The 22,441-nt window shown below is 40.3% G+C and overlaps 1 protein-coding gene across 4 annotated transcripts in view; it reads left to right on the top strand.

The window, feature by feature from the left end:
• The window catches only part of GLRA2 (glycine receptor alpha 2), a 213,262-nt gene that overhangs the window by 76,008 nt on the left and 114,813 nt on the right, over positions 1-22,441 (top strand). For all 4 annotated transcript variants that reach the window (XM_056131184.1, XM_056131183.1, XM_056131185.1 and 1 more), the window contains 2 exons: positions 2,291-2,428; positions 5,295-5,509. In XM_056131184.1, coding sequence (XP_055987159.1) covers positions 2,291-2,428; positions 5,295-5,509 — 353 coding nt within the window. The remainder of the gene's footprint in view (positions 1-2,290; positions 2,429-5,294; positions 5,510-22,441) is intronic.

The raw sequence follows: 22,441 nt of genomic DNA, 5'->3' as shown, positions 1-22,441 counted from the left end.
TTTTGCTTAAAGCCAGAGTTTCCAAGAATCTATCAATGGTGTTAAGTGAAGATTTACTATAATGGGATTTTCTGTCAAGAGACATGAGTTTTTCTTGGCTTGTTTCATCCATTTTTCTATTCGTAAAAGGCAGTGAATAGTAAGTGCGACTGACCTACATGCTAGGAGATTAATGAGGCAGAGACAAGGAAACACTTTTATATTTTGGTTTAGAAAAATAAGCAACACTTATAAATTCTTGATTTAGAAAAGTAAGTGACAACTATAAATTCTTGTTTTAGAAAAATTATAAATGTTAAAATACATGTCAACTTAAAAAAAGGCAGTGACAGGGTTTTCTTCTGATCACTTAAAAGTCACTGTTGAATTCCTTTAAAACTTTATACCAAAAAATAATGAAATGTCTTTGTTTTAAGACATTGTCGGGGATAAAATATGAATTTATGCTTGGCAATAAGCTTTGTGTATTCTTTTTTCCCATTGCCCTTTCTTTAGAGAAGTTTAAAAAGCATTTTTTACATAATGATTCCTTCTTTGTGTCTTCTCTGCAGTCTCAAATTCTCCCTTGCCTCAAACGCACACATTTTCTGTTTAAAACAGCAAATATCTCTGTCATCTAAGGTTCCTCTGAGGCTTACAAAACACCAATTAGTAAATCTCCTTGGTCTGTGTAGGACCTAGATAGGATGAAATCAAAGCAGCAAAGATGTGATGTCTTTACCACTAACTTTGGGTGTTAAAGGCAGAAAGTTCTCTTGGTGTCCCTCCCAGAGATCATGGTCACTAGACTTACGGTTCTGGGCTAGGGTCCAAAGATGCAGTGCTGCTTTGGCCCTGTAGTGTGGGGGATTACTTGGGCCATATTGTGGCCCCAAAGGCTGGACTAATTGGCATTCCCACCAGCAGTGAATGAGAGTCCCTCTTTCTCTGCATCTGCACCAGCACTCGTTCTTCTTATTCTTTTTGAAGTGTGCCAGTCTCTGTGGCATGAGATGTTATCTAATTGTTGTTCTGATTTACATTTCCCTCATGATTAGTGATATGGAGCATTTTTAATGTGCCTTTTGCAGCCTTCATCTCTGGGGTATAAAAGGTTCCAGAAATACTGGACGAACAATGGCCTAGTTATCCGCAGCTTAGAGACTAACAGAGTGACTATGGTCAATAAACTGATAGCCATCTTTACCATGGATGATTCAAGAGTCATATAACAATATGACCTTATATAACAGAGAGGCTGTCTTACTTCATATTAATCATTGTTATGAAGAAGTCTACCGGAGAAGACACTAGCACAAATGAATATACTAGATTTATATAATTCACAAGTTTCTTTAGGGTTAAGTGCTAAAGTAACCAAGGAGTAACATAAAGACTTTAATATAATCATTTCGTAGTCAAAGTTTACAGACCCCAGCAAACATCATGTTTGCATAGTGATACATTAATCAGGTCTGTGATTATTTCATTCTCATGTGGATGGCTGGTTCTCCTCAGTGTTTAGAGGCCCCAATGGTGATACTTGGAGCTAATTATGCAGTCCTGATATTTTAATGCTTGGACCCTGTGATTAGATACTTCTGGGGTTCAACAGTATTGGACACCACCAGGAATATACCTGCCAGTATTCAGGGGGAATTTTCTTTTAATTAAATATGCTTTTTCAGTGCTTGCCAAGATGGCAGGCTGCTGGGACACGGGGTAGGGGGATAGGACAAGGAACCTGGGAATGCTGGCGGAGAAAAGTTGACAGTTGATACTGGTGGTGGGATCAGTGATACAACATTATATGTCTAAAATCCAACTGGGAATAACTATGCAAATCATGGCGGCTTATTTTTAAAAAGTTTGAAAAAAATAAAGTCAAATTCATTTGTAAAAAAATAAAGTCAAATTCATTTGTAAAACTAAGATTGGTGTCATGAATTGCATAGTTATATTGAATTGCCATAGACACAACTCTTTCAAAGAAAGAACATAGAAGGTTTTTTGTTTGTTTGTTCTTCAGAAAGAGTGAATCTTCGAAGAGGGCAAAAGAAAATATACTTTATAGATTCAATTCTCTCATTATGCAGAAAAGTAATCAGAAACAGCTTGCTATCTTCAGTTTCTTTGAGTCCAATGACATATAGTAATGACAATGATAGCAGCTTTTGTACAAAAAATTCACTTGAATTGATCGAACAAGTCTGCTGTATATTATTTCTATGCTTGTTTTTTTTCATGGTTTAATCTCCCAGCTTTCTTAGAAATATGCATTCAATTGTTCACTATGATCTATTTACTACAGTTGGGTACACAATGAATGACCTGATATTTGAGTGGCTAAGTGATGGTCCAGTTCAAGTGGCTGAAGGATTGACTCTGCCCCAGTTTATTTTGAAAGAAGAAAAGGAGCTTGGCTACTGCACAAAGCACTACAACACTGGTAAGATTTGTCCAGATGCTAAGCAATTGGTTTCCATCTGCAGCTTGGGGTATATGTCCCGTCATCTAAATTGACTCAGAGTTGACCCATAACCTCCTCAATAGATAAGATGGAAAGGCCAGATAGTGAAAAGGTGAATACATTTGACTTTCATGCAGATGAACCCAAATTCCATCCATAGCACTACATATGGTCCTCCAAACACCACCCCCAAGAGTCTCTCATGGACACAGAGTCAGGAATAGGCCCTGAGCACCTCTGTATATGGTCCATCACTTCACTCTCCCTCCAAAAATGAAATAGATATGATGGTTATACCAACTGGAATAGGTCAGTAAGGATATCAAATAATTTTTCCAGAACATAAAGGGAAGGAAGAGAGATTTAGTGGTTATTTATTTATTTATTTATTTATTTGCTTTTTGGGTCACACCCGGCGATGCTCAGGGGTTACTCCTGGCTCATGCACTCAGGAATCACTCCTGGCGGTGCTCGGGGGACCATATGGGATGCTGGAAATTGAACCTGTGTCGGCCATGTTGGATGCGTGCAAGGCAAACGCCCTACCCGCTATGCTATCGCTCCAGCCAAGTGGTTATTTTTGCTCCTCTCTTGGTCAGCATTTTTGTCAGAGTCCAAGAAAAATTATGACACTTTATAAGTAGTACAGAAAAGTGTAAAATTTGACCTGCTATTAGTGTCCATTCTAGCCATTGATCCTTTTGTTTGTTTATGAAACACACTTGACAGTGCTCAAAGATTAATCTAAGCTTTGTGCTCTTGGGCTTATGCAATGCCATGGACCAAACCTGGGCCTTCTGCATGCGAGGCATGCACACCAGCCAGATGAGCTACCTCTCTAGCCATTAACATTGAATTTTCTTGTCAATTTTCACTCTCTGTTTTAGTGGGAGAGAGTAACACTGTGATGGGGTCATGTAAACTAAGTGTGACATTGTGCTCTCCAATCCTGGATGCTCACATGTTTGGAATAAAATATCAGTGGAGGGGAATTCCACTGGCTTTAAAGTGCTGCTGAAAAACACACAGAATAGAGGAGGAGTGAAATTTGGGGTGTAAGTGACCATTTTTTTCCCTAGAAGATTATGCCTTCCAAGTAAAGTTGGTAGCTTTCCTGATGAATGTTGTGATACATTCACTGGGCTGGAGCAATAGCACAGCGGGTAGGGCGTTTGCCTTGCACGCGACTGACCCAGGTTCGATTCCTCTGTCCCTCTCAGAGAGTCCGGCAAGCTACCGAGAGTATCCTGCCTGCATGGCAGAGCCTGGCAACCTCTCTGTGGCATATTATATATATATATACATATATATATATATATATATATTCAATATGCCAAAAAGAGTAACAACAAGTCTCACAATGGAGACGTTACTGGTGCCCGCTCGAGCAAATCGATGAACAATGGGAGGACAGTGCTACAGTCATGATACCACACAAGCTGACCATGGAGAGGCAATCAAGACAAGCTGGTCTGTTCAGTGACTACTCCATTGCTGAGTAGAGTTGTTCATAAACACTTATTCTAGCAGTCAGCAAAACTTCCTATAAAGCAACTTGATTTGAGGGCTCTAAAGGTTGTAATAACCTTTAAAAGTTTAAAGTCTTAAAAACTTGATTTCTGAAAGTAGACTATAGACCAAACATGATTGCCACTCATTGCCTCTTTTGCAAACCACCACACCCAATAGGAGAGAGAGAACAAAAGGGAATGCCCTGTCACAGAGGCAGGGTGGGATGGGGGGTGGGAGGTTGGAGGGATACTGGTGGTGGGTAATGGGCACTGGTGGAGGGATGGGTATTTGATCATTGTGTAATTGAAACCCAAGCACAAAAATTTGTAAGTCTACAACTGTACCTCATGGTGTCGCACTAATAAAATAAAAAAAAAAAAAACTTGATTTCAAGGCTCTCTTTCTCACCAAGAGGAATTCAGTCCCATTTCCCATTATTTTTTGTGGTCTAAACCAAATTACCTTGTGGAATTCTCACTCATAATCAATCAAAGAAAGTGGAAAGGTCTAAGAACAGTTAATCTCTTGTAGGTTAAAATTTTAGGCAACTTATAGACACTATAACACTGTAAACAGTTTCTAGGAACATTCGGATTGACTTCAAGCAATTACTCAAAGACAACAACGTGATTATGACTATATTAGATGTATTCTTGCTATAGAGAGCACACCAACAGATACAAATTATCCAAAAACCTTAGGGGCCCTACACAAATTTGACTCACAGGAAGGAGTTATTTCAGCCATTAAATAATGTATGCCAAGGCTGGAGCGATAGTAAAATGGGTGGGGTGTTTTCCTTGCATGCAGCTGACCTGGGTTAGATTCCCAGCATCCCACATACCTGAGTGAAAAGCCAGGAGTAACCCCTATGATTCACCAGGTGTGACCCAAAAAGGAAAAAAAATGCATGCCAATCACTGGAGTATATATATAAAACAAACTGGAAAGTATATGCTATATATCTATGTCATATATGCTATATTCTATAATTTATTACCTATTGTAACTCCACAAAACGCAAGCATTTTATTTCCACTGCCCAAGTTCACAATCTTGCAAATATGAAACTATGTCTAAATAAATCAAGCTGCCACAAGCACATATTTAGAAAATTAAATATGCCACATGACTTAGGTCCAGTGTCTCTTTGAATTACTCATTCTGATACTATTGCTGGTTGGGTTGGGAAAAGATTGAACTGGGTACACAGGGCAAGCGTTTTCTGCATCTTCCAAATTTGTAATAGTCTTTTATGAAAAATTAAGTAGGAGGCTGGGATGGGAAAGATACATTCAAAATGGTCATTAAACCATCACTTCCTGTTTTCTAGGAAAGTTTACCTGCATTGAAGTTAAATTTCACCTGGAACGCCAAATGGGATATTATTTGATCCAGATGTACATCCCTAGCCTATTGATCGTCATCTTGTCCTGGGTCTCCTTCTGGATAAATATGGATGCTGCCCCTGCCAGAGTTGCACTGGGCATCACCACAGTCTTAACAATGACAACCCAGAGTTCAGGTTCCAGGGCTTCTCTGCCAAAGGTAAGAAATCTTTTCATTTGGCAACAAGTGACCTGAGAGATTATTCTAATGTCTTGTAGGTTGGGGGATTTGGTACAGACAGACATGTTTGCCGTGCTGTGGCACCACTGGAGACACAGATGCAGTAAGAGAATTGAGAGCTAAGTTTGAGAGATTGGGGGCTCTGAGGACATGGAAGACTTCCATAATGAGATGAACCAGGGAAAAGAAGAATCTGAGCTGAGAGGGAAGTGGAAGAAGTAGAGGGAAAAACATGGCTCAGGAATTCTAAGAAGTCCTGAGTGCTTGATGGGGATGGAGGGGTAGTTGTGTTTTGGGAAGTCATTTGGTGTTACTTATAACCTTCTCCTGTGCTCTGGGATTGCTCCTGGTGGTACTTAGGGGGCCACATGTGGTTTTAAGGACTGAAATGGGGTTGACTGCATGCAAAGCCTATCCCTTGCACTATCTCTATGGCCTCCCTTGAAGGCTTTTGACTTTTGTTGTTTATGAGACATGCAACTTATAAGAATTGGAGTAAGGTTGATGCAACTTAGGCTGTATTCACTGGTCACACTATTATGATTCAGATTTTTAGTGAAGTCATGTACAGTATGAAAAGTGTAAACTAATCCCCGAGAAATGTACACAAAATCTCTGTGTCAATAATTATATGTAACAAATGTACAACATGAGTATATAACACATTGATACAGAATATTGGAAATGGAACAGTGGAGTCATCCAAGATAGTGAAAATGTGCTAGGTTGACAGAGATGTGTAAGATGGATATCAGGGACAAAAATAATTTGTAGTGTCTCAAATAATAATGAATATGTAAACTATTTTCATATAAGGCAGTATCTCTGCATTCATATATATTGCTTATGTAGGTAATGATAAATGCCCTACTAATAAAATGTCCTGGCACCCCAACAAGTATGCCTATGTGTATATCCCCCTTTTACTGAGTACAGCCAGCCATTGGCTTCAATTTTACAGGAGTGTGAATTTAATTCAGTGTCTAATACTTAATCTCACATTGGATAAGTCTTTTCAGAACCCAGTTCCAGAAAATAATTGAGATATAATCCTATATCTTTGATGGCTTGAGTTTGTATTCAGTTGTACTGCATTTGATGTGATGAGAAATGTCAGACCATGTTCCACATTATCTCCTTATTGGAAGAGAAAATGACATATGGAGGAGGTCTATGGCTATAATGGAAGTGGATTAAATACTGGGAAAATAGCTACACAGACTATTCAAGGCCTATATCTCAGAGATGAGTATAGATTCTGTATGCTAAAAGAGAATGGAATAGAATTATCTTTGTTAATGTTCATATTTTCTAGACTAATAAATAGTACAATTACCTGTGTTGTATTTCTGTTGGAGCACAGATGTCAGAAACACTAACAGCTTCTTTCTCCCCAGATATATTATCACAAATCAGTTTTACCTAATAGAGATTCTAATTCATTCTGTGTCCCCTCCCAAACAGGTTAATTCAGTTATTTTTTGTTAGTTATTAGTTATTTCCATCACTGCATGCCATGCTGTGATACACTCCAGGATGCACGAATAGGTACTTTCAATTTAATAGATAGCTAAAGTATTGGTAACGAATTGCAAGCAGATAATGTCAAAACAGAAGACATTTAGCCTCCAACCACTTATTGCCGTGAAAAGAGCAGTCATTTATTTTCAAAATGGGAGTCTTCGTCTTGATAAATTCATTTTATTAGCTACTATGATTCTACATCAATATTCAAAACTAGTGCTAAATAAACGGTTACAGAGTAAGTGTTCTTTATCCATAGCAAGTCAGGAATGCAGATAAATCAAAGGAGAGGATGATAAAAATATTTTTCTGTTTGAGTCTCAACTCTTGGTACTGTCTTTTACTATCAGCAGGCTTATCTTCATACATTAAATAAATACATATATTTTTCCTACTCTATTATTATACATGATAGGTACTCAACTAGCTATGGAGAGCTGTGGCTCATTTGCATGACAATGAAAAGGAAAATGGGATGAAAAGTAAATCATGCAAAATAAAGAATTGGCCATTCACTTACTTACACACATGTACAAATATGTCACAGTCACGGTCTTCCCGTTGTTCATCGATTTGCTCGAGCAGGCCCTGTAACATCTCCTACGTGAGACTTGTTGCTACTGCATTTGGCATATTGAATACATCACGGGTAGCTTGCCAGGCTCTGCCATGCGGGCGAGATACTCTCGGTAGCTTGCCGGGCTCTCCGAGAGGGGCGGAGGAATCGAACTCGGGTCGGCCATGTTGGCTGCATGCAAGACAAACACCCTACCCACTGTGCTATAGCTCCGGCTGGAGAGATAGCACAAATATGTATACCTATTTTATTTATAAACACTGCATTTTTTATGCTATGATCAAAATTGTTCCAAATCCTGTATCAATACCTCTACAGAGTAGGCATATACATTGCACTTTAAAAATAAGAAATGCTTATTAATTAAAAAGATAGAAAACCAAGACAATGACATTACACTAACTATTCAGTAAATGACAATTGTTTAGACTTTGGTGTATTGCCTTCCAGTCTTTTCTATATTCTCACTCACTTTTGCAGACAAATCCAGATATATATAAATCCAGATACATGCATACTCAGTAAATTGAGATAAAAATGTAAACAGTCCAACCTATGTGCTATTCCTGACAGAAATAAAAATCTATCACTAACATAATTTGTAATTATTTAATAATATCCTGAGACATTAATCTTTCACTTTAACTCCTTATTTGGAATTTTTCTTTATTATTTTACAAGTATAAAAGTAAAGTAAAGTAAAGGCCCTCCCGTTGATCATCGATTTGCTCAAGCGGGCCCAGTAACGTCTCCATTGGAGACTTTGTTGTTACTGTGTCTAGCATATCGAATACTCTCGGGGGCTGGAGTGATAGCACAGCGGGTAGGGCGTTTGCCTTGCACGCAGCCAACATGGCCGACCCGAGTTCGATTCCTCCGCCCCTCTCGGAGAGCCCGGCAAGCTACCGAGAGTATTCAATATGTCGATATTTTACAAGTATGATCTTTATAAATATATTCTTAAAAGTTTTTGTCCTACCATGCTTTAGAAGAAATATGTATATTTTTTAAATCTTATTTTACAATGTAGAAAAGATGGAATCAAAGATTAGATTTATGGGGGTATGGTGCCGCCAGCAGGTCAATCTGTACCTGTGAGGCGAGTGCATCAGCAGCCTGATGGCACCGTCAGACTTTCAGATACCCCATAATTGCTGCTATGCCTTTGGCCAGAACCCAAAAACTTGGGGCAAAGTTTACCAAGAAAGTAAACGGCCAAAAGTTAGGTATGCGGGAGACACAGCCACAAACCACCTTTGGCTCAGCTATATAATTAGAGGCATGGCGTCTCTGGCTCCTGATCAAGCTGCTTAACGGCCATGATCCCAGAGACTCAGAAACAAATCTTGAAACCCAGTGGCTTTTGGCAGAAATGCGTCCAGTCCCTGCAGTAGGTTACTGGCGCTGGGCCACTCCAGGTGGGAATAGGTTTCGTGCCTTGGCCTGTTCCCCTTGGCGGCCCAGTGACCGCCATCCTCCAGAGGCCACTGGACAGTCAGGTTTGGGCCTGCAGTGATGAGACACGTGGGGCCTCATTAGACAGGGGTGGAACCAGCCCTTTCCTCCCCATCCCAGCGAGACCCCGAGTCGTCACCTACAAACGGTCTCTATGGCTCCTGATAAAGCTGATTAATGACCATGATCCCAGAGACTCAGAAACAAATCTCGAAACCCAGCGGCTTTTGGCAGAAATGCATCCGGACCACATACAAGGTGGCCACCACCTCAGAGCTTATTGGAAAGCCAGGTATGGCCGGCGGCGATGGGCAACTGCAGTCTCATGGGAAGGGGGGCAGTACTGGCACGTCCTTCACGCCCTACCGAGGTCACGAGTTGCCCCCCCCCCCCCATGAGTGGCTCTCTGGCACGGCCATGGCTCCAGAGTCAAAAGGACTTAATCCAGAGCCCGGCAGCTTGTGGCAGAAAAGTGAATGGACCATGCGTTAAACTACGGCGCCATGCCTCCCCAGGAGGGAAAAGGTGTTTCTCCCTTCCGCCATTTCCCCTCCCCGCCCCCCCCCCCCCGCAGCAAGGTGGCCGCTGCCTCAGAGCTTATTGGAAAGCCAGGTATGCCAGGTATGAGCTGGCGGTGATGGGGCATCTGCAGTCTCATGGGAAGGGGGCGGTACCAGCTCATCCTTCACGCCCTACCGAGGTCACTAGTTGCCCCCCACGAGCGGCTCTCTGGCACAGCCATAACACCAGACGCACAGAAACCAATCTCTTAATTATCTGGCTCTTTGCAGAAATCCAAAATCGCGTGGCTGCTACTGTGGCCGCACGACATTATATGATTCTCATAACCAGCTATAGAAAACAAAGTATTTCACAATGCCTTTTCAGCAATTCTGATTGTTGGGGGGGGGCAGAAATTCTAAACAATAACAGTGCATCTTTTGTCGAAATAATGAATGTAATCAATGTAGAGAAGAGTTAAGTAGAAATCATCTGCCTCACAGGCATTGGGAGGGTTGGGAAGGGGGTATATTGGGGTTCTTGGTGGTGAAAAATGAGTACTGGTGAAGGGAAAGGTGTTTGATCATTGTATGACTGAGACTTAAACCTGAAAGCTTTGTAGCTTTTCCCACAGCGATTCAATAAATAAATATAAGAAGAAAAAAATAAAATTATGAGAAAAAAGTAAGGTAGAGTTCATGCCCAATTCAATCAGCTAATCAGTGGCTGAATAAATAGCAGTACTCCTACATAAAAAAAGATTAGATTGAGTGAGGAATGAGCCAAGGGAAGATGCCAAATAGGGGAAATGTTTCATTCAGGCAGAATTTTGTCTTGTTCATTGTGTTCACTTCACTTCAACAACTAGAACAGTGACTTAGACTACAGTATCCCAAAATCCTCAGTGAATGAATAAATAAACACATTAGTAAACAATCATAATCCTCTGTACAAAACCACATAGAAGATAAAGTTGAATTATAATCTATGGGTTTTATATACGAATCGATGAAATATGTGAAACAGCATCCTAGCAATATGAAATACTATATAGTAATGGAATTTCTCCAAAGGAATATATCTTACTTTCTAGAAGTTTTCAAGTAAGGTTTATCAAGTTAACAATATATCCACAAAGATATATTTTGGAACATAGGCAGGCATGAATATAAATCTTAGAGATTTCATTTCATTCAACCTCTCTGTGCCTATTTCCTTATTTTTAAAATGAAAATATTATTATCATCTACCACATTCAAAACTTAAATGAAGATACAGAATTTCCTATTCAAATTATTTAGCCCAGTCTATGTATCACAGCAGGCTGGAGCGATAGCACAGCGGGTAGGGCATTTGCCTTGCATGCAGCCAATATGGCCGATCCGAGTTCGATTCCTCCGCCCCTCTCGGAGAGCCCGGCAAGCTACCGAGAGTATCTTGCCCGCACAGCAGAGCCTGGCAAGCTACCCATGACGTATCCGATATGCCAAACACAGTAACAACAAAATCTCCAATGGAGACGTTACTGGGCCCGCTTGAGAAAATCGATGAACAACGGGAGGACAGTGACAGTGATGTATCACAGCCCGACAAGCTACCGAGAGTATCTCGCCCACATGGCAGAGCCCACATGGCAAGCTACCCATGACATATTCGATATTCGATATGCCAAACAAAGTAACAACAAGTCTCACGATGGAGATGTTACTGGGCCCACTCGAGAAAATAGATGAACAATGGGAGGACAGTGACATATGTATCACTGTGGGCACTCAATTAATTCTAGTTAAATTTAGTGTTATTATTCTTTTTCCACAATGTAATATAAAAAGACCATCTATGGGGTTGGAGTTATATTAGATGAGCTGTAAAGGGCATTATTAATATAAAATACCATGTTCGTTGTATGACCCATTGTTTAACAATAGTCTTCCTTCCAATAAGATGAGCTAAAGTGTATCATGTGTGGATGTGTACATACATGTGCCTTCTACAGTTAGGGAGTTTATGTGATGGATTAAGTTCTAAAAGATACAAATAAACATTCACTATTTCCTTCACTCATTGTGAAACTTGTTTCTGTGTTTGGCATAAAGAATACAGTCACTGGGGAGCTTTCCAGGCTTTGCAGGGCGGACGAGATACTCTTGGTAGTTTACTGGGCTCTCCGAGAGGGGCGGAGCAATCAAACCCGGGTTGGCCGGGCCTTCCAGTGCAAGGCAAATGCCTTACCCGCTGTGCTATTGCTAAATATTCTCAGTCAGTTGATTCTGTCTTTCCTTCTCTTGGAAGACACCTTAGGAAAATTTCTAGATTCTCATTTACTACACGCCCTGCCATTAATCCCAGAATTAACAAATATGTATTTTATAATGTGTTAGACAGTTATACTATTAGCAAATACCCTTGTATGGTACATTATCAAGTTTTTAAAGATCATATAGCCTAAAATAAATATTTAGTCTAATAGCCAATCTTTTCCTCGATTGTCCAAAGCTAATGTCTGATCTTTGACTCAATATAAGAGGCCACGTTTTCTGTTCGTTCACAGTTCATCCCCTTTTATTTTCCAATATCTTCTCCAGTATTTTTGTTGAAAGCATCACCGTTGAGGTGAAAGGATGAATGTAAGAAAAGTTGTATGTCACTAACACTAAGGATTCTAACTCTTGTCTACCCTAACGGCAAGTCTCCAAATGCTTGGCTTTATTAAGAATTGAGCTTGATTTCTTTGGAGAGTTCCATGGGCACCACAGTCTATATCACTCCTGTATGAACAATGCACTCTCTACATGAGATCTCACAATTTCCTTTTAGCTATTGTCTCTTAGCACCATAAGTATATTTCTTACTCCTGTAAATTGCCCTTACTTAAGTAGACATCTCTGGTTGACATGTTTCAAAAGTCATGCATGTGACTAGCTTCCACACCATTTATTTGGTTCACCAAGAACATGCTTTCTTATATTGCTAAGTAATGGAACTGCAACTTAACTCACTGCTAACCCTGTTGCACCCCACAATTTGGGTATTTTTTTAAATTTTATTGAATCACCGTGTGATAGTTACAAGCTTTCATGTTTGGGTTACAATCACACAATGATCAAACACCCATCCCTCCACCTGTGCACATTCCCCACCACCAATATCCCCGGAATACACCCCCCCCTTCCCCACCCTCCCTCTGCCTCCATAGCAGACGTGATTCCCCATAATCTCTCTCTACTTTTGGGCATTATGGTTTGCAATATAGACTCTGAGTGGTTATCATGTTTGGTCCTTTATCTACTTTCTGAATTTTGGCCATCATACAGCCTTCATAATCTTTCAAGGTAAGAAATAGTGGTATTTATATTCTCAAACAAAATACTAGTGAGGAGACATTACATGTTCTCTTATGAACAATTTTATTCTCTAACATAGGGAAAACTTGTAGGAATTTCAGCAAATTAGCATATATATGCATGTAGAGGAAAAGCCAATTTATCCTATATGTAGGGTGAGGGTAAACCTTTTTCTCCCTATCTTTAGGAAAGTAGGGAAAATATCAAAGCGAGTCAACATTCAAAAATTACATTGCTTTGGGGCTGGAGAGATAGCACAGCGAGTAGGGCGTTTGCCTTGCACGCAGCCAACCCAGGTTCGATTCCCAGCATCCCATATGGTCCCCTGAACACCGCCAGGAGTAATTTCTGAGTGCAGAGCCAGGAGTAACCCCTGTGCATCGCCGGGTGTGACCCAAAAAGCAAAAAAAAATTACATTGCCTTAACATATTCATTTCAAATATTTAGCCTTAATAATATAAGAAGTTGATGTAATGGTTTCAGGTTAATATTCGCTTTCTTCTAGAAAGTCCTGTATGTGTATGTATAGAGTAATCCTTCAAACTTCTGAGACAATGGCATGTTATATTTCCTTATTATGATACATATAAACATAATGGATTTCAGTATTTCATCCTTTTGAGGTAAGGGCTCATTAATTTTATCCATGTTTACATATCTACCACTTAGCATAACACCTGGATCATCATTGTAGGTACTAGGAAAAGAGTTAGCTTGTGAATAAATAAACAGTGTTAATTAAAAAGACTTGTAGTCAAATTATATTCTTGGTGTAATCTAATTGATAATTCATGCATCCATTCATTTATCAACCTAACCTTTACTAAATGTATTCTCTCTGCACATTGTGCCAGGGGCTATGGAAATCAAAGATAAATAAAACAGAGTGTTTGCCCTTGGGTTTTGCATTCTTATAGTATGTATTATAATTTTCTCTTTTCATTTGATGGTAATTATCAAACAATGTAGAGCATAAGGACATTGAGGAGGATGCCTAATCTCTTAAAGGGAGGTGGAAAAAGCAAAGAGGGGCTGTGAGGATTGAAGGAAGTCAGAGAAAGAGGGAGAGGAGCAATAGCAATGCTAGGAAAATGACCCGAAGGAGAGAGCTTGAATTGAATTTATGAGCAGATTAAAGAGGTGAAGAAGGAGAAGGTAAAGGTCACTCCAGGCAATGAAGATGTCCTACTTGATATTTGGGCTACACTTAACAAAATAAGTTTTTCTAGGAGACGATCTGGGCAGGTTTCCAACATGTTTCACAAAATTTAAATGCATTTCAAGTAGGAAAATTGTGTTTATCGATTCCAAGTTAATCTCCTGCCTTCCTGCCAACCCAAGCTTTTTGTGGTTTTTCTTTTATTTGGTCTAGTTTGGTTTAATTTGGTTTTCAGAAGTTCAGTCTTTTCCCTAAATACAGGAAAATGAAATTCCAGCATGAAATCTATTCCATAGATGCTTTCTCATTTGAAGCTGTAAAACTTTTTTTTTTACAATATACATTTTTGCCAATCCCTAAGATGCTGTTTTGCTGGTAATGTTCAGTTTGGAGCATAAACCCCCTAGTGGCTAACTAAAGGCTGGGTCTATTGTTGCCTTTTCAACCAGCAGGAAAATATCAGGGTGAATTGAAAAGAAAGCTGTGTGACATCAGGCAGGCTTTGAGTGCGGGGTTAAACAATTATTTTCCATTACTCTGTGTTTGTTATTATAGCTGAGTTATTTGTGGTGACTCCTAAGTGTCCTGAGTTCTCCCTTGTGACTGTAGAAGTGAAAGCCAGGATTAGTAGGGAACAGTTGGGATGAGAGTGACAGGTGACTCTGAAGAGTCCATAACCATCTCCTTGGAGAAAAGATCCAGAGGTATTATCTTTAGCTGTTATTAACCAAGAAGCCCTATTTACTCTATAAGAACATTTTCTCTTTTCAGCCATCTGGTCAACTAAATCCAGCTGGACCATTTCGGGCAGATGCCAAACTCAGGCCAGCTTGGAATGTAAAACAAGAGAGGCCATAGCCTTGTCAGGTTTGGTTTTTCTTTATTCCCAACAAAAATTTTTATATCTAGAGATTACAATAAAAGGAACCATTCAGGAATGCAGCAGAGAATGATGCTTATAGAAGTTTTGAAATAAGATTCATATGCTGCTCTAACGCAAAAAAACAAAAACAAAAAAAGGACAATTACTCCTTGAATCAGGTACCTCCCTGGGAAATTGGAATGAATTTCCTATATGTCCTAGGTCAGAGTGGTGTTTATGAAATAATTTGGGAATAGTTTTGTTTTGTAAAATGCAGACTTCCTGAGTTCATGGATAGAAAAATGATTTAAAGTAAGAAGGTCAAGCTTTGGAAAATTGATCTGCAAGCCTGCTTGGGTGTCTGTCTATGTGAGAGACTTTATAAACTTTCCTTTCTGACATTTCCTGAGCCAGAGCAAACTGAAAAGTCGTTGATGTAGTGAGGGTGTGATAAAAATATGCAAAGAGATGACGTTTATGAATTCTCTTGGGACAGAGCTAGAGCACCTTTGGCACTTTAGTTCAAGAATGCTGTTGGCAGCCTTTTCAGGAAAGCTGACAGTGGGCGGCAGAGATACCCTGACTGCGTTTCAGCCCAAGCCCCAGTAAAACTCATAAATCTTGGGGGATAGCATTTTAAAGTTCAGGATTATTTTGAATTCTATCTCTTTCCATTTTACTAAAATGGGTAACTCTATCTGGGTCATACAGTCCAAATGTCTTTAGTTCTTATAAATGCCAGGCAGTGAGGGTAAAAATGAACTTTTTGGTGCATGGACTACATACTTAGGTTAGAAACATGAAGAAACAGAACTTCTATCCTTCGGAAAACTGACACATACTTAAAAAGAAATGACCATAGTTCAATAAAGGCACTGGGGTAAAGTGAGAACCTCCTGCACATTGTTGCTAACTTTCTCTCTCTTGCTCTTGGCCACCAAATGGGGTGCCCAGGTCAGCCGTTTGCAAGGCAAGTGCCCTATTCACTGTACTATTGCTCTGCCCCCCAATATAACACTTTCTAAAGCCAACAATTATGCTGAGCACTGGGCGTACAGAAGTAAATAAAATAGATGTGTTTCCAGTCCCTAGAGACCTCATGTCCCACTGGAAAGAGGAGAGAGAGAACAAAAGAGAATGCCCTGCCACAGAGGCGGGGGTGGGGGGTGGGGGGATGGGGGGTGAGAGGGATATTGGGACCCATGGTGGTGGAAAATGGGCACTGGTGAAGGGATGGGTACTTGATCATTGTATAACTGAGACCTAAGCACAAAAATTTGTAAGTCTACAACTGTACCTCATGGTGTTTCACTAATAAAAGTAAAAAATAAAATAAAAAAAGAGTCATGCAATGCTTATTAAGAAATACTCCTGAGTGCTAGCGGAGCATGAGACAAGGAAACTAGTGTCCCCTGTTGGCTTCACAGCAATGGGAATGAGTACCCCAATTTTTGTGACACCACCACCTGTAGATTCACAAGCCCTTGGTAGAAAATCCCACTTGGGATTGTTTTAAATGAGATGTTTTATGGGTTTAGGTTTAAATCTACCATGTTGCTATCTGCCTTTTACTTGTTCCATTGCTCTTTAAATGTTTCCCTCTTTTGCTACCCAACTTCTCCACCTTCTAATCAATCTCAGGACCTCAATCAGGCAACACAAGCGCCTCGTCACTGAGATACAGTTCTCTTTTTTCTATCTCAAGATCTAGTCCTTTTTATTGTTGTATGTAATATCCTTCTTTGGCTTATTTCCCTAACTTTTTTGTGATTTTTTTTGACGTTTTTAAGGATGAAAAATACATATTTTTAACTCATCACACTCCGCCTTCAACAAATAGTACATTCCTTCTCCTTTCATCTAAGAGCTATACAAAGCAAACTGTCATTTCTTCCCTCACAGCTTTTGTGTTGTGGTTGTCATGTTATACTTCTACCTATATGTTAAATCACACTTCCTAGTTATTATTTTGTCCAAACAATTATCTTTTAGTAGATTTTGATAGTTTTTAAAATACTTTATACATTTGTACAGGCAACTACTATTTCCCATGGATACAAAATTCCATCTGTTCTCTCTGCTTCCCTTCAGTTTGTGAGACTTCCTTGAACATTTTTTATCATGTAAGTCAGCTCCACTGCGATAGCACAATGGTAGGGCGTCTGCCTTGCATGCAGCCAACATGGCCGACCCGAGTTCAATTCCTCCGCCCCTCTCGGAGAGCCCGGCAAGCTACCAAGAGTATCTCACCCGCACGGCGGGGCCTGGCAAGCTACCCGTGACATATTCGATATGCCAAACACAGTAACAAGAAGTCTCACGATGGAGATGTTACTGGGCCCACTCGAGCAAATAAATGAATAATGGGAGGACAGTGACAGTGACAGTAAGTCAGCTAGTAATGAATTCTTTCAGATTTGGTATGTCTGAAGTCTTCTATTTCACACTTGTTTTGGAAGTTTTTAATTACATATAAGATATTAAGACACTTTTAATCTAATCGATAATTTTAAAGAATAGTGCATTGTCTTTACAATCTGTCATCTTTTTTCCTGGGTCTATAAGGTGTCTTTTTTCCTCTTGTCACCTTAACTATTTTCTCCTTTTTCTTTATAAGCAAAATCAGTCTAGTGAAAAAAAATTTGAGAAATATGAGAGGAGAGAAAGAGACGGAGAGAACATGGGCTTGGAAAAAGCCTGGAATGACTTTTTCCAGGGAGAAGGTTACATACAATTCTCAAAATTGTCTTAGCCTGCAGTTCTTCACACACACACACACACACACACACAAGTTAATCTGGGAGTTGTCATAGGCAAAGCCTTGCACTGCAATGCTGAAGGTCCTTGCTTTTAATTTTTTTCCAGTTTATGGAACATACCCAGAGGTGCTCGGGGCTTACTTCTGGTTCTAAGCTCAGGGATCACTTGGGGGACCATAACGGATGCGGAGATCAAACCCAGGTTTGCCTCTGCAAGGTCAGCACCCTACTCCCTGTACTAGCTGCCCAGCCTCAATGGTCCTTTCATAATCTCATCACTGTCACTGTCCTCCCGTTGTTCATCGATTTGCTCGAGCGGGCCCAGTAATGACTCCATTGGAGACTTCATAATCTCATCATGACATTTAAATGCTTTTGCAGCTTTTCCTTTTCACAAAGGGTCCACACAGCTCTGGGAAGAGCCTCCAGCCCAGAGTAGGTCTCTGTATCTGGGTGGTGCCTCAGCTTCTTTATTTTAAAAGAGCTCAGCATTTGTATTTCAAAGGCTAATGATCTTCATACCTTTGGCTACTTCAGGATTGGGTGATTTCTTTCTAATTTTTATTTCCCAAAAGCTCATTACCAGCCCCCCAACCCCCACCTCTGTCTATCTGCCAACACTTCCCTCCTAAAGATTTCATCTTCTTAAATCTTTAAGGGGTACATAGGTGGAGGTTCATTTTCTGTGACTTCTTCATTCTGATAAAAGGGCGTAGACCCTGGGGCTGGAGCGACAGCACAGCGGGTAGGGTAGGGCATTTGCCTTGCAGGCAGCCGATCCAAGTTCCATTCCCAGCATCCAATATGGTCCCCTGAGCACCGCCAGGGGTAATTCCTGAGTGCAGAGCCAGGAGTAACTCCTGCGCATCGCTGGGTGTGACCCAAAAATCAAATAAATAAATAAATAAATATTTTTAAAAGGGTCAGCCCCTGCCTATGTAAGGAAGTGAAATCTCATGCTCATTTATTGTTGATAGCAATAGTTTATTGGGCTTCACATTGTCAGTCTGAAAAAGAAATCACCAGTAGATTAGACAGCTTTTTATTTTGATTTTTTTTATTGGTGAAACACCATGAGATACAGTTGTAGATTTACAAATTTTTGTGCTTGGGTTTCAATTGTACAATGATCAAACACCCATCCCTCCAGCAGTGCCCATTTTCCACCACCACGGGTCCCAGTATCCCTCCCACCCCCCATCCCCCCATACCACCCTGCCTCTGTGGCAGGGCATTCCCTTTTGTTCTCTCCTTTTGGATGTTGTGGTTTGCAAAAGAGACATTGAGTGACAATCATGTTTGGTCTATAGTCTACTTTCAGCATGCTTCTCCCATCCTGGGAAGATCCTCCCAACACCCTTTATTTGGTGCTCCCTTTTCTATCTGAGCTCCCTTTTCCCCTAGAATGTGTGGCTGGCCTCCAAGTCATGGAGCAAAACTCCTGGTACTAATCTCGGCCACTCTTGGGTGTTAGTCTCCTATTTTGTTACTTTATTAGACAGCTTTTTAAACATTAAATCCTGGAGGAGAAAAAGTTTTCTGCAACTTGATTGTGATATGCCTCGGTGCAGTTTTCTTTGTTCTTGCCCATTTGTTACTGTGGGGTTGTACACACTTAGTTGTGATGCTCATTGAGGGCAAACGCTTTAGTTGCTGGTGCTCAAACATTTAGTTGAGGTAAGGTGTTTGCTTTGCATGTGGCAGACATGGCCTACCCGGGTTCGATTCCTCCGCCCCTCTCAGAGAGCCCGGCAAGCTACTGAGAGTATCTCGCCTGCACAGCAAAGCCTGGCAAGCTACTTGTGACGTATTCAATATGCCAAAAACAGTAACAACAAGTCTCACAATTTGTTGTGAGACGTTACTGGTGCCTGCTCTAGCAAATCAATGAACAATGGGAGGACAGTGGTATGGTACTACAGCTGCTAGAGATTGCACCTGTCGGTATGCTATCAGAAACTCACTCTGCATGTGGGCTGATGCCAGGGATCAAACTCAGGGCTTCATGCCTACAAGGGAAGCATTCTACAACTGGCTCACATTTTCAGACACATCTGCCTAGTTTTCTTAGTTTTTCTTCTACTTGGGGTTCGTTGACCTTTTTAGATTTATAGATTTAAATTTTTATCAATTTTGGAAAATTTTTATCCCTTATTTTTTCAAGTATTTTTTTCTATATTTGTAGCTGCTCCATTTCAGAGCAGAGAAACACAAATTTTATTATATGAGGCCACTGGACGGTGTTCCCCAGCTCACTGAGTCTCAGTCCTTTTGGGACTTGTTTTTTATTATCATGTTTTCAATTTTATCAATATTTTTTTTCTGCAGTGCTTAACCTACCATTAATTCCAATCCATTTTATCATCTCAGGCATTACTATTTTTATCTCTGGAAGTTTGATTTGGGTTATTTCTCCATTTTCCATGTCTCCTGTAACCCTGTTCAGTCTTGTCTCTAGCATTTTGGGTAGAGAGAATGCAAATACAATGACTTTCACGTTCTTATTTGAATATTTTATTTGGCTAAAGAACTGTGATTTACAAAGTTATTGATAGTTGGATTTTAGCCATACAGTTTTTTGTTCTTGTGTTTGTTTGTTTGTTTGTTTGACCACCTCTGACAGTGCTCAGAGGTTACTCCTGGCTATTCACTCAGGAATTATTCCTTGAAGTTCCCAGGGAGGACCATATGGGGTACTCGGGATTGAACCAGGATTGTTCAAAATCAAGGAAAATACTGTATCCCCTGTACTATTTGTTTTAACATTTACAAAGTATAAATGACATTAAATACTTTCAATAATCACCTTTAGTAATCCAAAATTTCTGAACTGACCAAATGCATAAAATGGCAGAATGAATTAAAAAGACAATCAGAAATCCAAAAGTCAACATTCTGTATCCCCTGTACTATTGAGCTAGCCCTGGCATACAATACTTTGACACCAATCCCATCGCCAGTGTCAACTTCTCTCCACCAGTGTTTCCATGCTCCCTCCTACCACTACAACCACCCACCACCACCACCACCATCAACCCCCAGGCTCACCTACCACCTTGACAGGCACATTTCTAAGTCCTGTGGTTATAGTTTAGATCTCATGTTTTCAGTGTTTGTTGAGTCCGTGTTTGGGTTATATAGCTATACCACTCCCCCGCATCACTGGTATAACCAAGATCCCTGACTCCTGATCCCCCATTATTTCCCTTTATCTTATTCCTCCCCTCTTGATTTCTTTCCTCTGTCCTTTTGCTCCCTCTACTCTGGGGTTAAGACTGATCTAGGCATTCCCCCCTTTACTACATGACATTTCCTCATCCAGTTATTCTAGATACCACAGATTAGTAAGATAACCCTGTGTTTGTCCTTTTTCTTCTGGTTTACTTCACTCAGCATATCTTCCATTTCTAACCAGGTTGCAAGGATTTGTACAATTTCATCGTTCCTTGGGCTGGAGCAATAGCACAGCGGTAGGGTGTTTGCCTTGTGCGCAGCCAGCGCGGCTGAGCCTGGTTCAATTCCTCCGCCCCTCTTGGAGAGGCTGGCAAGCTACCGAGAGTATCTCAGACACTCGGCAAAGCCTGGCAAGCTACCCGTGATGTATTTGATATGCCAAACACAGTAACAACAAGTCTCACGATGGAGACGTTACTGGGCCCACTTGAGTAAATCAATGAATAATGGGAGGATCATCGTTCCTTGCAGCTGTGTAGTATTCCATTATGTATATCCTCATAATCCATTCATCTATACTTGGACACCTAAGTTAATTCGGTATCTTGGACCTTGTACTAAATGTTGCAATGAATAATGTTGCGCATATGTTCTTTTGAATGAATGATTTTCTGTCCTGGGATAGATTCCCAACAGTGGAAATACTGGATCATATGGTAGATCAATTATAAGCTCGCTGAAACCTCTCCATACTGTTTTCTATAGGAGTTGAATCAGACAACATTCCCATCAGCAGTGGATGAGAGTTTTTTTTTTTTTTTTCACATATCTCCATGGGCTGGAGTGATAGCACAGCGGTAGGGCATTTGCCTTGCTTGCAGCCAATATGGGCGACCCGAGTTCGATTCTTTCGCCCCTCTCAGAGAGCTGGGCAAGCTACCGAGAGTATCTCACCAGCACAGCAGAGCCCGGCAAGCTACCTGTGACGTATTCAATATGCCAAACACAGTAACAACAAGTCTCATGATGGAGACGTTACTGGGCCCGCTCGAGCAAATCGATGAACAACGAGAGGACCGTGACCATGATATCTCCATGATCACAGATTGTGCCCACTATTTTTTGATATGTGTCACTCTCAGTGGTGAACTTTAATATTCTTATCTGCTCATTATAACATCTATGTAAAATGGGCTATTTTAAATGGTTTTTTTCTAATTATGTGTCTTTTCATGCTTCTTTAAGTACCTGACTTTTTAAAGATACTAGTCACTGCAGTTTTTACTTTTATCATTTTTAAGATTTATTTAATTTACTTTGATTTAGAATAATTTTTTACTTTGACTTTTTCATTTATTTTTTAAAATTGTTTAATTAATCTAAAAATGTTGAGATGCTCTGATACACTGTTATGTTCCTCGGAAACAGATTGATCCTTTTGATTTTGCTTTTAAGATTGCTGTGCAATCAGGGCTCGAGAGTTAAGGCAGCAAGTCAAAGAGTTAGGACACTTGTCTTGCAGGAGGTTGAGGCATTCCTGAGTGCAGAGCCAGGA

The sequence above is a fragment of the Sorex fumeus genome, unplaced genomic scaffold (genome assembly GCF_029834395.1).
Source record: "Sorex fumeus unplaced genomic scaffold, SorFum_2.1 ptg000086l, whole genome shotgun sequence".
In the NCBI taxonomy this organism is placed as follows: domain Eukaryota; kingdom Metazoa; phylum Chordata; class Mammalia; order Eulipotyphla; family Soricidae; genus Sorex; species Sorex fumeus.
This window is presented reverse-complemented; position numbering and strand designations above follow the sequence as displayed.